The sequence below is a fragment of the Nothoprocta perdicaria genome, unplaced genomic scaffold (genome assembly GCF_003342845.1).
Source record: "Nothoprocta perdicaria isolate Ctin4 unplaced genomic scaffold, notPer1 scaffold_43, whole genome shotgun sequence".
Classification (NCBI taxonomy): domain Eukaryota; kingdom Metazoa; phylum Chordata; class Aves; order Tinamiformes; family Tinamidae; genus Nothoprocta; species Nothoprocta perdicaria.
Genome location: NW_020455677.1, coordinates 4360068 through 4374816, shown reverse-complemented (window position 1 = coordinate 4374816; position 14749 = coordinate 4360068). Strand labels below are relative to the sequence as shown.

At 39.4% G+C, this 14749-nt stretch overlaps 1 protein-coding gene across 1 annotated transcript in view; it reads left to right on the top strand.

The window, feature by feature from the left end:
• The first annotated feature begins 3297 nt into the window (after positions 1-3297).
• Positions 3298-14749, top strand: part of PLB1 (phospholipase B1) — a 73313-nt gene continuing 61861 nt past the window's right edge. Inside the window, exons 1-12 of the mRNA XM_026046302.1 lie at positions 3298-3322; positions 4486-4546; positions 5005-5063; positions 6424-6464; positions 7327-7370; positions 7918-8002; positions 8546-8597; positions 9632-9718; positions 10154-10216; positions 11520-11602; positions 13500-13581; positions 14258-14362. Coding sequence (XP_025902087.1) covers positions 4522-4546; positions 5005-5063; positions 6424-6464; positions 7327-7370; positions 7918-8002; positions 8546-8597; positions 9632-9718; positions 10154-10216; positions 11520-11602; positions 13500-13581; positions 14258-14362 — 726 coding nt within the window. The 5' untranslated portion in view covers positions 3298-3322; positions 4486-4521. The remainder of the gene's footprint in view (positions 3323-4485; positions 4547-5004; positions 5064-6423; positions 6465-7326; positions 7371-7917; positions 8003-8545; positions 8598-9631; positions 9719-10153; positions 10217-11519; positions 11603-13499; positions 13582-14257; positions 14363-14749) is intronic.

Sequence of the window (14749 nt, the reverse complement as noted above, 5' to 3'; positions counted from 1 at the left end):
TGACTGGAGGGCCTGTGAAAACTTGTTTCATGAAAAACCTGTGACTGCTAGCAGCCTATAGTTCTTATCATCTGCTGCTATAAGAGCAAGGGAGTGAGGAGGGTAAGAATTTTCTCTCCATTCTTTTGGGAAAATTAGAGAAATGCATTTATTGGGGACATAGTGGAGAAAATAAAAAGCTAGAATTATTGGACTGTAGACTAAGGGAGGAACTATAATTCTGGGATAAGTAAAAGCTAAAAGATATTCTGTGGAAAAATATAAACCCTGACCAAGCAAGAAAAGCTGAAGAATGTGTTCTGGAAGGTAACTATACTCGGGCAATCCAAACAAGAGTCTGAGGGAAAGCAACAAATCATTGCTGAAGGCATGAAAACTTAAAATCTGTTTTCAAATATGGGAAGTCTGTAGGGTTAAATGAGTATAAAAAAAAGCTCAAGCCCAGCAGAAAACTTGAGTGTCTTCTGCAAAGAAGTTTGAAACAGGCTTTGCACAGGGGACAAGTGTGAGAAACAGTGAAATTCTTCAACAAATAGGTGACATTCATCCAAAGGGGAATGCCAAACTCTTTTAGATCTGCTGCAAACAATTTCTTGAATGAGTGTTATTATCAGGAGAGGAAGATGGCAAGTGGAAAACCGATATTTAAACTTGTCCCCACCTTAGGAAGGTGTGGGGAACTGCAGTGGTAGTTGTGCATAGTAAGACTGACTTCAGCACTAGGCAATTTGGTGATACGAAAGAAGAGCATGAACYAAGTGAGAGCAAGCATGACCCAGCAGGAAGGCTTTGTTGTGGAACTGATGAAGAGAACACATGACTGTGGGCTTGTGTCCATGGATAGTTCAGCTGGGGTTTGGTTTTAAAATTCTTTTGACCAGAAACTTTTAAAGAAGCTAAGCCGTTGTGGGACGATGGTCAAGGGGACTCTTATGGGCCCTTATAGTTTAAGGATGAGGGAAATTAAAAACCAGACTAGCCTGTAGGCTTTCAAACTGGAAAAACAGGGGAGAGTATCTGCCAAATCTTGTAGTAATTTATGCTGGGACATAYGTTTTGCACAGTTGTCAGACCTTATTCAGGTAAGGGGGTAAACATGCATGCTGATGCAAAATTATCTGGGATATTCAAAATAAAAGCTTAGAAGTAATGTATGGGGAAAAATTGTCCCACCTATGTATTCACAATGTTGAAAGAGGTTGACAGAATTTCATGACTAAGAGAAAAAATGAAGATTATTAAAATGTAATTCCTATTCTGTGTGCAAGTCYGGAGTTCGGCCATACTTTGTCTAGTTTTTTAACCTTTTTTTTAAAAAAAAATCTTGGAGGAGGCTAAAGGAAAAATTGCTTCATAAGTTTGATCACTTAACATGAGGCAAGATTCGATAAGTTGATTTACTCTTTAACCTTGAAGAAAGATGGATGAGACTGATACAGGCATACAGAAGTATGCCACGTCATGACTTTTGTGGAAATGAGAATGACTACTCCATAAAAGATCAACCAGGCATTAAATCAAGATACTGACCAATAAGGAATAATATTTTCCTCTCAGCATATAATTCTGAAGATCCTTGTCTACAGAACTGAGGGGAGATCTCATGTGAATGAGCTGGATAAGTAAATAGGGAACTTCACAGAAGTAAGGTCTAGTGGAGGTTCTTCAACGTGAACTGCTTGCTCAGGAAGAYCCAGGAGCACAGCTGCTCGGGAGGTGAGAGGATATAGCATTGAACTATAACTATATTTTCCTTATTTCCTTGAGCATCTGCTCTGACTCTTGCCCAAGATAGACTGAAGATCCATTTGACCTGGGACTGGCATAGAAGAGACYTTCTTATATATTTGAAATATTAAGATGATCATAGTCTTTTCTTTTTTCTTAATCCTAGAAACTGAGCATGGACTCTCTCTCAGTGTAACCCATTAGTCTATCTTCAAAGATGGTTGGAGTTTGTGTTAATCAGTGTTAAATGTCTTGGAGATRCTGAATTTTTATGACAGGTTAGCAGGAGGTGGGTCTGCCCATCATGTGCCTTCAGTATCTTGGGCAATAGAGTTGGGATTCTGGTTGTCCAAAACTGACCGTCATCACAGCTAGGATGAACATATGGATTGGATAAAATGTCATGCAACAGCCTGACAGTGACAGTCTTTGTCTATCAGGTACAATAAAAATAATAAAAATTCACAAATAGTTCACAGCTGAAACCCAAGGATGGGGGGTGGACATTAAGTTACTGCCATTTATTGAGCAGAATCACGCAATATGGCTCACGGATTTGCACAGTGTTGCAGCAGGACGAAGCTGCAGTGAGGATGGTGGGAAGTCCCTGGGGCTGCTTGGGAAAGTGGCCCTGATGGCTTGGTTGAGCTGCCACCGCGCGTGCGCTTTCCGGGACGTGGAATGAAAGGTGCCTGCAGGCAGCAGAGCCAGGCCTTGCGGCTCAGGTGGCTTTGTATATGCCCCCAAAAAAATAAATAAATAAAAAGAACAACTTGCTCACATAGCCACAGGCCTGACTTCTGGCTCCATGAGCTATTTTATCTGTCAGCTCTCAAGAGATGAACATGCAGCAGTTGCTGTATGGCCCCAGCAAACTCTCACAACACTCATGTTGCTCACTGTCTGTAGGCTAATATGAATGGCTCCTTTCCAGTGAGCTCTACCATGTATATGTTAACATTGTTCTGTTATTTTTAATAAAATAAGCCTAGAATGCACTCATAATGCCTAAAAATTAGGGGCTGACTCACACAGCTATTTGCTGCTCATTGCAAAATTTCTTTTTTGTTAATTGGAAGTTACACACTTATTTGCTACCCTGGGTATATTGTCTTCTCACAAAAAACGGGTCACTAACATTGAGAAATGTAATTAAATTTAGTCATAACACAAGAGAAAAGCTGTGCACTGAAGAGGAAAGCAGACACAAAACTGAAAGGTTTTTTTTTAGGCCTGCGGCATGTGTGGTTGGTAGATGAGATTCACAAGTGGTCCCTCACCTGTGTGTGTAATTGTGTCTCTTCCCCTCATTTTGGCAGATCTCATCTGCTTATAACAGCCAGAAGTTTATTCCAGTACATTAAAAATTGAGGAAATACATCTGTTTGTTGCAATAAGCACCACCTTTGGAAAGTAAGGTAGAGAAGAAAGATTACCACTTTTTCAGTACTGTATGTTTTTAGAGATGCCGTGTCTTCTGAAGCATTTTCCTAAGGCAAGGAAACAGTGCAATTCATTATTTATTTATTTATTTATTTATTTATTTATTTAAGGTAATGCAGATCAGCTCCCAGAAGAACAGAAAGCTCTGAAGGTAAAGTATGAAAACAACTTCAACTTTTTTCTTTTTTTAGTATCTATCAGCCTATGTCTAGCTGTAGCTTCCTCTGAGACAAGTGAGAGAGAAATGAGAGAAAAATAGGGCTTAGTGGTCTAAATTGCTTAATTCTGCAAAAATAAAACTCACCAAATGAGTTAGCAATGTAACACTGTTGTTGCAAGATAACACACTTGAATCAGGAAAACAACGGTTTCTCTGAGCAACGTTTGTTATTAGGTTTCACATCCTGTACACAAACCTGCCGCAGTTTGTACTTGTTCTTGGACAGCCCTTTTCTAGAAGGGCAAGATTAAACTCATCCTTGTGCTATAACAGTGCAAAGCATGGACACCACTGAGGTCTTCTGAATGAGGAGGTGTGTAGGAAGYGTGGTGGCTCTTGACACAGTGCACGTTTTGGTGTACCCACCTTCCAGGGGCAGCCAGCTGGCCACACTTGGTCACAGTGCTGAGGAAAGGTCCAGAAAAGCCACCCAGGTGACTTCCACCAGGAAGCTTCTGCAAGAGGGATGGGCCAAAGGAATAAAATGACCAGTRGCAAAGAGTCCAGCTAATCCACTTCATTCAGATCACTCATGTTCTTGCATCAACTACAGCTCACTTTAACTTTTCCTTTCTCTTTAGTGCATTCTATCATTATACAGAAGTTCTGCCTGTTGCCAACATCCCAGAGTACAGCTGATGGTCTAAATTTGTTCTGCCTTTCCTACTGCATGTTGGGCTTGTGGCTTTTCTTTATGTGCTGTGTGCCTTGTAGCATGCTCAAATGCAGGGAGTAGATGTTCTTGTGAACCCTTCCAGATTAAGCATTCACTGTCTGCAACAATGAACATGACAGTAAAATGTGCTGAATGTGAACTACTTCCATCTCAAATCTATGGGCATTAGTATGGATGCTCAAGGAAGGCGCACGCTTTTGGAAGAGCTGGATGTGAAAATACAGCCATCATCTGCATTTCTATGTTTTTCTAGCAGAGGTGTAAATGCTACTGCCCCTACTGTGACTTTGCTTGTGAATGCAGACCCTGTCTTTAGCTTCCTTAGTTCAGTACCTGTATGAACTCCAAAATTTCCTTGTTACACTTAAGCAATGAACAAGAGGGTTTTTTTTAATAATTTTTATTATTTATGTCAAAGGATCTAAGAAGCTTGAAGTTTTCGTGTCAGCAGGCAATGCCATCTGGGACTCCATCGTCAGGTTTGTGCCCAATATTACCCTTATAATGACTTTCCATCTCAAAACTATTTGAGAACAGGAGGGACACACCTGTATGACTGGATGTAGATGGGTGGGAGTTAGCTGAAATCAAAGTGGATCAGTCCTCTGAAAGGCCCAAGTTTTTGCTCTGTTCATAATTACTTTTCTGTCCTAGTTTCTTCAGCTGCCAGCTGAGGATCCTGGAATTACTTAAATCATAGAAAACAGTATTTGTGCTCTCATACTGATTGATGGTTGAACACTTCAATGAATGCAAACACCTAAAGGAGTTACTGAACACTGAAGAAAAATTTTACATTCTCTATGGCTGATTTAAAACAGCCAATAAAATCASTAGAGACTTCTTTAATTTTTCTGTGTTTTAGTATACTGGTAAATATAGTTTTCTTTTAAAGTTACTGCTTTCTTCTAATCTGATGCTTTTGACTTTTCTACAGTTCATACTCTCAGGCCAGCAGACATAAAAATAGTCACTGCAATAGGAAGCTTGCAAAAGGTAAGTGCAATGATGAAGTATGGCAAATGAGACCCACTTCCTCAGTTCTGACTCTGTGATGGGCTGATGATGAACCAAGGACTTTGGCACTTGAAACTCCTCACAATCATCAAAGATTTCTAGTGAAAAATGACTGGAAATAGCTGTTGTTCATTGTTCCATTATATTGTGAGTCTAAAAATAACCAGCTGACTTCATGCAGGAGTAAATTCCATCTTGTAGAAAGAGATAATTTTTTTGATTAGAGTGCTGTGGTTTCCCTAGAAGTGGCCACAACAGATCAAACAACTAGAAGAAGATGCTGGGAAATTCAAATCAGATAAAAATGTATGATTTTGGTGTTTGCCTTTAGAACAAATTACCATAGGATAAAGTAGACTTGCCACCCTAAAGAAGTGTTTTCTTTAGAGACTGTGTTCCAAAGTGAAAGACTAAAGTTTTAGATGAATCACAAAGATATACCTTTGATATAGCTTTGAAATTACTGAGTAACTGTGCCTGTTTTGACACAGTTGGRCATGGGTGAGTGTTATTGATATTAAGATCTGGAAATGAATATTAGAAAGAGAAGTGAAGCCCAATTAGAAATGTTTAATAAGAATCCTCAACCTTTGAGGAACCTTAGAAATATGTTTTGGACAAAAATTGAGAGTCATTGTGGGCACTACAGTTGCAAATAAATGAAGGAAATACTGACACAAAGTTAAGATTCTTTTGTGATAAAGAAGGAGCTGCAGCAATGTCAAATTCTTTTTGGGCTARGAGCTTTACATAAAAGATTAACATTTCTCTTTTATGTCTTCGTGTTCAGAAAAGAAGGCTTGTAAATCCAAAGGCGCTTCATCCATATCAGACGAGCTGTCCTTTAGAGCAATTTCTTCTCTTTTTTTTTTTTTTTAAATGTCTTTATTACCTGTGGGTGGTGCTGTGCAAATATATATGCAAATGTTTATAAGAAATGTCTACTTTCCTGGAGCAAAAATCTGCCACCGTTTCCTCCTCAGACTCTAAAATCAATGAACTTCCTCCATTTATCTTAATTTTAATCTTTTTACAGATGCCACTGAGACCCATTCATGCAAATTACCTAAATGACTTTAGGTCATATCCTTTGTCAAAAGAGAGCAGATCTAGGGAAATTCAATACAGTTAGAAAAAAACAATTCACTAGATTTAATTTGATATCAACAAGTCAAGTTTTCTTTCAAGCTATAGTTAGACAAGGTAACTGCAATACAATGAGGAAAGGATACATCCAAACGATCCTACTGAGAAAAGGACTTGAGCACAACAGGACAACAGTGCACAGAGATAGTCTGTGCTTTATTTAATGGCATTTTTATTGCTGTTTCATTCACAGRCACCAGGATCTAGCATGCGTCATGAAGATTTACCCCAAAGGTAAGAATGATTTGTTAAAGTGAATACTTATATGTATCAAGACACAAATTTATATGGTCCTACAGAGTAGGAATGAGGCCCAAGCTATTCTTATGGTTGTTATCTAGAGAGGAGGAGGCCTGTATGAAAATATAGTTTGGAGCCATTGGATTCTTCATTATCCTTAGCAGAAATTCTTTGTACTTGCAATGTGTGTTCTGTCCCAGATGTGCAGCTATCTTAGGATTGCAATAACCTTGATTAAGCGTCATTACTGCATGATGAGTCCTGGACAATAAATATTTATCATGCGCTAGTTAGATAAGAAAGAAGAGATTTGCTAAAGGAGAGAGAACTCAGGAATCCTGATAACCTCCCCTCTGCTTGAGTGATTACCAGTGCTTCATGGTCAAGTTTTACAGCATTTTCATCTTCTACCCTCTCTCAGCAGAACTAAATTGTGAGTAAGCTGCAGCAAATTCTGGTAGTTGCAGATCTGTTTTGTGCTTCTGCGTTGTAGCGTTGACCCTGGCTGAGGTTTTAGCACTCTGTAGGCAAACTCTGAAGGACTAATGTGTTTTAAATTGCTGAACAGGCACCTGTGTCTGTATGTCTGTGCACACAGAGAACCCTGCAGTAATGTCTACCTGTAAATGCAGTTACTGCAGCAGGTACAGAGACAAGAAGCTGAGACCCAGTGTGCTGTTCCCACTCAATTGTAGCTCACATGACTGTTTTGGAGACAGAAAGGCCCCATTTGTATTTTTTTCAGCTTCTGTGAATATATTCTCTAAGCTTATAAGAAATTGGGGCTGTGTAATAACGTCTCTCATTTGAGAAATGCGATCACAGCAACTTCATGTTTTCTCCTTTCTCTCTGTAGCACAGAAAAGAGCTTCMTTGAGGTGAGCGTGGAAACATTAGCAGGTGAGTTTTGCTGCCACACTGAAACTTGAGCAAATTGACTGAATGATGTGCTGATAAGTGATCCAGGGCTTTGCTGGGCAAGCGTGTGGGGGAAGCCTGAGGAAATGGGTGTGCAGGGAACGTGAGTGCAGTGCAGGCTAGGATATCCATGCCTGCTTGAAGCAGACTCTCGTGATAGATGAATTGCAGTAAAGAAGGGGTCTTGCATGYCTTTCGGAGACCAGGAATACTGCTCCCCACACCACACATCCTCCCTCTGACTGCTGTAATGCTGCCCCAGTAAAATTTTGCATGGGTTTGCCTCTCTGGTACTCTTTTACTATGTTCAGTTTAATTCATATTTCTAAGCTTTGCTTCCAAACTCACAGTACTTATGAACAAGACTGGTGAGGATGGTCACTGTGGGTTACAGGCTGCACCTGTAATGCCAGCCAAGAGGCTCTTGGGTCTTGCTGTTTCTGGTTGGCTTAATTCAACTGTGTTTATAGTGAAGTTGTAGAGTAGCAGTCCCTTACATGCAGAAACAGCCTAACATCTGTATCTTCAGATCTCATTAGCAGTTTTAATCCCTCGGTCTGGCAGCAGTCTCCTCCACTTGGCACAAAGGAAGCAACATCAGAAAGTCAAGCCAGGTAAGTCTGAGAGGTTTTTGACTGAGCAGTTTGCTTTGGATTGGAAAGGTGGAGCATGAGCTCCTTTGATGCCAGGTCATTTCATTGGACTCAGAACATGCTGAGCCTTGGGGGCAGGGCTCAAGTCACTCCAGAGATGGGCCCCACCATGATGATTGGCGTGAGGAGCAGGAGAAATTGAGCCTGCTGTGTGCTTTGGGGACTGGATCATCTGACTTAACATCTTGTCTCCCTCTTTATATCTGTAAAACACTCTTTTTTTTTCTGGGCTCTAATGGAGTGAGTGGTATGCCTGTCAACCTGTGTTTGCCAGCCTCATCCTTCTGAACTGCACGTGTCTGAAAGTGAGATGTCAGAATACAAGCTAATGACTCCAGTCTCCCTGTGCAGCTCAGGCGTGTATCTAATCTTTCTGCATTTAAGAGACAGCGGATGAATCCCACCTGAAGTCTCAAATACTGTTTGATTTAATGGCAAATACCAGCCAAAGCTTTATCTTTATTGTTAGCTTGACAGTTTCTTCTTTCACTTCTGTTTTTTCAGAAACCTGCTGGATCAAGCTAAAGAAATATTGAAGGTCATGAAAGAGAATCAGGTTTGTGTAAAGCACATCACAACTTAGCTTGATCTGAGGCAGGAAAGTGGGAAAATACAATGAAAACACAACTCAAAGACCTCTTCAAAATAGAACATGCTGTTTCTTCTATTTAATAAACTTTACTCTTTCTCTTCAAATCTGTACATTTTTGAATGTATGGAATATTGTTCTCAGAACCATCCCACTTWGAATACATTAGCCAGAGTGGCTGAAGATCTTGGTATGAAAGCTAGCAGTTTTGTTTCCTGTTGGCTATAGATGCAAGACCTTTATTAATTGTACTCTTTAACTGCACCAAGGCTTCTGCGAAGTCACTCAAATTTTCAATTCTTAATATGTCTCTTTAATTTTCTCTTAGTCTTTTAGGATGATATTCTCCAAAATAGTGGTAAAGATCTAAATAGACTTTTGCCTRTTGTCAGTTGTTAACACTGGTTGTTGCTCATGGCTGAGTGCTTTGAAAATCCCCCCAAAGGTTTTATACACTTGATTTTCTTGTATCTTAAACCCCTGAGGCGTGTTATAGTTTTGTAAAATGGTACTAACATAACTCTTCCCTCTACTGGGAGCCCAATGAACTACTTGAACACAGATGAATTGGCATAAGGTTTTGTGGAACTGAATCTTTTCAGCCAATGCTCTTTGGGTTTGGAGTGTGCAATCTAATGTTCAAGGTGTAGATGAGCCTGCAATTTCCAAATTTTTGCTTCAGTCCTCATCCCACAAGAGTGACCCAGTTGTAGCAGTTTAGGAACGTTAAGCCTCTCAGCAGTATGCAGCAGTGATGGGAAGAAGCAGCATCAGAATTTGGGCTAAGTGTTCATGCCCGTTTTCTCCCATTACTCTGCAATGGCAGTAGCAATTTCTGGTTTTAACCTGAGATTGGTCATGAGGGTGCCCAGAGCTTGGATCATGGACTATTGCTTAGTCTTGCTGATATAGACATATAGCAAACCTTGGGTGRAAAAAAGAGTGAGAAAATTACCAACGGGGCTTCTATCATACTTATTTTCTATTTTATTTTCCCCCAGACGATGGACTTCCAAAATGACTGGAAGTTAATCACAGTTTTCTTTAGTGCTGAAAATCCATGTTCTTCCTGTGCCTCTGTACAACCGGTAAGATTTTGGTAGGGTGGTTTAGCAGTGAGAGCAGATTTGTTAGTGTTGGGTGCTGGGACAACTCTATGCAGTGATATAACTCCTTAGCCAAAAAAAAAAAAGATTGTGTTTATAAGCAAGTATACTCAATTTGGAATCCAAAATCTGTGATGCCATAGCAAAGGAATAGCACTCTTCCATCTTTAGGCCTAAGGATATTTTCCCCCATTTATTTTTTTCTTTTCTTTTAACATGATAAAATTGCCAAGTGATTAAAAAAACGAAGTGTGCAACCAGTTTCATGGTTAACCTCGGTACTGTTCAAGGCAGAATCTGGAATGTGATGGTTATCAGTAATATATCMATACAGAGCTCAACATGTCAATTTGTCAAAAGTAACCTTGTAACTTTTTTGCCTACTAGTTTTGATTGTATTTCTTATCTCTTCTACAGAAGAATTGTGTATTGGACAATCTGGAAAAACTTAACGAAGTCTTGGACTTTTTGTATCAAGAAGTAAGACTTATTCATCAACCTTGAATACCTGAATCCTTTGCTGATTATCTCAGTCTCCCTTGCAGGGCTATAGCTTGCAGTGAAGTTCAAGTGACTTAGAACACTGATTCTATCTGCTTGTCAATAAGTGGTTTTTTTCATGCTTTTAAAAGCTGATGCATGCAAGCACAGCAGGTGGACAAGTAACTGTTTAGCTTKGAACATGCTGATGTATCAGTCAATTGATGTGTTTAGGACTAAAGATGTACTCCATTATTAATGTAAACCACTTACAAGGATTGAAATGCATTCCTGTTGAATAGGGAGGTCTGGAAAAAGGAAAAAACATTACAGGATACATGCAGCTATCTAGGTAATGTACTGACAGCCAATTGCCTAGTGATAATTTGTACATACTAGGACAGTTACAAAATAAAAAAAATATGTAGTGGATCTTCCCTCCTATTCCATATTTATTTTAAGATCTTTGCTTTTTGTAAGGCTATCTAGCTGGATGAGTTAGAACTCATCAGCTTCTCTAGACTAGTTTCTGGGAAATGCTCTAAGCCTGAGTGCTTTTGTAGAAAGAAGAATAGATGATGTATCACTTCTAAAGCAGACTGTTAACTGTTTACCTAAGTTATTTCAGTAGTATCCTTTAAGAACCTTGCTTTGCTGAAGTGGATGCTTAAAGAGTGTTCTCCACAAGGGACACTTTGATTGCATCAAACCACATCCACTCATTTTTCTCAGACTGACTTCTGAAAGTGTTGTCTATGGGTGAAATTCCACCCACACATTCTCTTTAGATTCTCTCCACTATGATTTTTAGAATTTGTATATGTGCACTTGTAAAAGTGAAATATGTGAGTGAAAAGCTGCCTTCTGCTTTAGGGGAAGGTGGGGCAGGATATATGAAAATGAAGTGCTTGTGCTATCACAAAGGATCTTTCATCTCCAAGCTTTTGCATTGATATATTACCACAKAAAGGGTAGTTCCTAGTTCATTTGAGTTTAACTTAGCTGTAATTGAAAACTTTCAGCTAGTGGCCACCTGAGTAATGTGAAGTGAACTGCTGGGCCTCAATCAAGAAGTATGGTGAGAGATCCTTCATGAATGATCAGTAGCATGGTAGATGGTAGATATAGGAGAAGAGTTCACGAATGAATTGACAAAACTGAAATCCTTGATTCTGCAAAGCCAGAATGCTAGGTCAGATAATACGCACTTAGTTTTGCAGGCATCCTCACTTGCCATTATCACTACTTTGTGATTTCAAATTGAAAATATATGGCATTTGTTTTTTCTACTCTATCACTGCAGGTTCCCAAAGCCTTTGTAAATCTGGTGGATTCCACTGAGCTCACAACTTCCTCTTATGTATGCCAGGATCATCATAATATCAGGTAATGGAGGTTCCTTTAAACTGCTTGACCCTCACAGTCTCCTGCTAGTATTCAGATATCTAGTTAGAATGCTATTTATTGACATTATCCCTATGAGGTAGGGTCTTCTGCCCTTCAAATATATTAAAAAACAAAAAACAGATTTTAGGTTTCCATATTTTTCTGATATACTCTCTCTCGGGCAGGGATTACTGGGAAGAGTATGTGCTTTTAACTCTGCCAATTTGGATGATGTGTTTCAGTACTGACACTGTAGAGATGGTTATAAGTCTATACAGTCCACACCTACCCTTTTACTTAATGTTACTCCCGTCTTTCCTTATTAGTAACAATTCTCGATTCAGATAATCTTAGGTCTCTTTAAAAGCTTAAGTTTCTAAGTATAAAGTTTCACAAAATAAATATTTAACAAAACAGTTTATTATGCCAGTATTCTGAGAGCGCTACTGTTTGGTCCTAAAAAAGGTAGGATGAGAAACTTGTGACTTGTCAATTCCTCTATGATAATTGCATGCATATATATATATATATATAAAATAAAAAGTGTGTGTATTTTTTCTAAATATCTCCTTCTCTAAGTAGTGCAAATAGCTCGTATCCCAGTTTAGCAAGGAGTAGGAGTGTGCACATGGACAGTTATGATAGTTTACAGCCTTGGATTTTACACTCCATCTTACTCCACCGTAATTTTTTTCTTGTGCCTGTGGCATAAGACACCATACATACTCATAGTCATCTTGAAGTTTCACGTGTTTTGTGTATATGCAGCCTCAGAGACATTCCATCAGTGAGATGGGGAGAGTTTGGCTGCTGCTTAAACACGTGCTTCACCACCAGTATGAGAAGAGAAGATTTTCTCATCTGAAAGTAATTGTATGGAGCGTTTCAAGCAAGCTTATTTATTCCTGCACAGGCACTGATGGAAAGTATATGAGGCAGGTAAATGAGAGGTGCAAAGAAAGAAAGGGAATATGGACCTTGTCGTATATTTAAAGATATATTTTTTTAATCTTTTCTTGAGACATTCTTACATTTTTTTTCAATTTTAGGTGATCGGCTTTCTCATTATCTATTTCATTATTATTATCTCATTATTGTGCTTTTGTGAAACAGTTTGAGCAAACCACAGTTACCAAGTTTGCACATCTTGCATTTTACCCTGTTTAATTAGATTTATGAGTTTCTCAGATAGCAACAGTAAAAGCACATTAACCAAAAGCTTCCAGGCTTAGCCAGAGTTCTGTAAAAATGAGGGAGTGTCTGATCCTGACAATCACTTGACATTTGTACCTGCAAACTTCACGGAAATTCTCTCAGGTTCTGCTCCATCCGTGCATCCAAGTGCAGCCTTTTTGAAGCCAGGAAAATTTCAAATGTGCTAGATATTGTTCCTGTCTGCAACCTTAGAGAAACTCATGTCCCCTCCCATCAGTTGTTGGAATATGTGATATGCCCTTGCAGATCAAGGATTTCACTGCGACAGATTAGCTATTAGATAGTGCCTGGCCTGGCTTCTATCCACATTTCTAGATGGAGAGTTGTCACCAAATACTAAGGCAGGAGGTAACTCAAGTGTTCAGTTTTCTGATGTGTCTGCAGAAGGAAGTGTTTGAAAACCTATGCCGCAGTTATTTTGATTTTGAGCATGCTGCTAGGTTGTGAGACCCTGAACTAACCCAAGTCTGGCATATTTATCAACCAAATTGGGCAGCTTCTTGACCTGAATGCCTAAGCACTGGACGTGGAATTAAATTGCATTCTGGGATTTATTCTGCACATATATTTGCCAATGTATGCAACAATTTGGTCTTCAAAAGCATGCTTGTCAATGACTTATAAGAGTACACGCTACAGGCCTAATTTGTAGAAATTCACAATGTTATCATCTTTTCTGCAGCAATCCAGGCAGGCAGCGGTGCAATTGTTTGGGTGAACACTCTGCTGCTGTGGAGGATAACATATTGAGGTGGTCTTACCAGGTATGGTGTATTTTGTGTTGTCTGTCTCTAGCTTTGCTAGAGGTGTGGGTCTGTCTGTTTTCAAGGTTAGGCCTAAGTGAGGACTTATTCTTCTAGTACAGACAGCCATTTTACCACATGTCCACAGCAATTTTGACCCCTTTTTCTGATATCAGAAGCACTGAAGAGACTCTGTAGAGATTGTTCTGTGTATCAGAGTAATTCTGGTACCATTTGTAATTGCTAATGATTATTTAGCTCTTAGCCACATATGTTTTATCATATCCCCATGGAGGAGTGACACATCTAGTTCAGTAGCCTGTTGATATTCAGTGGATGTTGATCTCACATGTATTAGGAGAAGGAAATTTTCCATAAAGCAAGGATGGTTGTGCTAGAATTACATTAAAATGACAGGGAGGCAGTAAGCATGAGATTTCATTGCCTTGCCAAACTTGCTGTTCTTCTGAAGAAAGTTATAATTCAATGTAGCTTTCTCATAGCCACGAGCAGCTTTCCCATTGTTGCATAAGAAGATTCCCTTAAATTACTGTCTTTGTTCTGGATTACAGGATTTGATTATTGTGGCTTATTATGGATGGGGATAGTCTTAGCTGAGTTTAAGTCTTGGTGAATTGCATATATATTACACATTCTCCATAATAATACCCATCTGATTAAGTGGTTGTCTCTTCAGGATGCTTGGGAAAAACTTCTGGAGTCTGAGAAGTATGATCAAAGGGATGACTTCACTGTTGTTCTTCAGCCTTCTCTTCAAGAAGTAAATCTGCTGCTTCGGCTGGTGAGTAAAATCCCGTTGCTCCGTTTTTTTCTCCTAGACTGTGTTTGGTGACACCTACTGCAATATTCATCTCTCTCTCCTGTCTGGTCTGTGTACGGTGCCAGAAGGCAAGGGTAGTCAGGTAGGCAGAACATGCCTCAGGATCAGGAACAGAGGTCTGGAGAGCAGAGCTCACTTCAAACACTGACAGTCAAGGATTCTTCATTCTTAAATGTTATGTTCCTGGAAAGCTGAACTCGGGCTCTGCTGTATGTTAGGTCAGAAGTGTCTGGAAACTCAGATTTGCTAACTTTTTAATATGCTCGTGGTCATTGAGTCATTCTTGATTAAACTTGTACCTTGTAATCAGAATTCAGAAGAAAGGACTATGATTAGTGGAAACTAAGC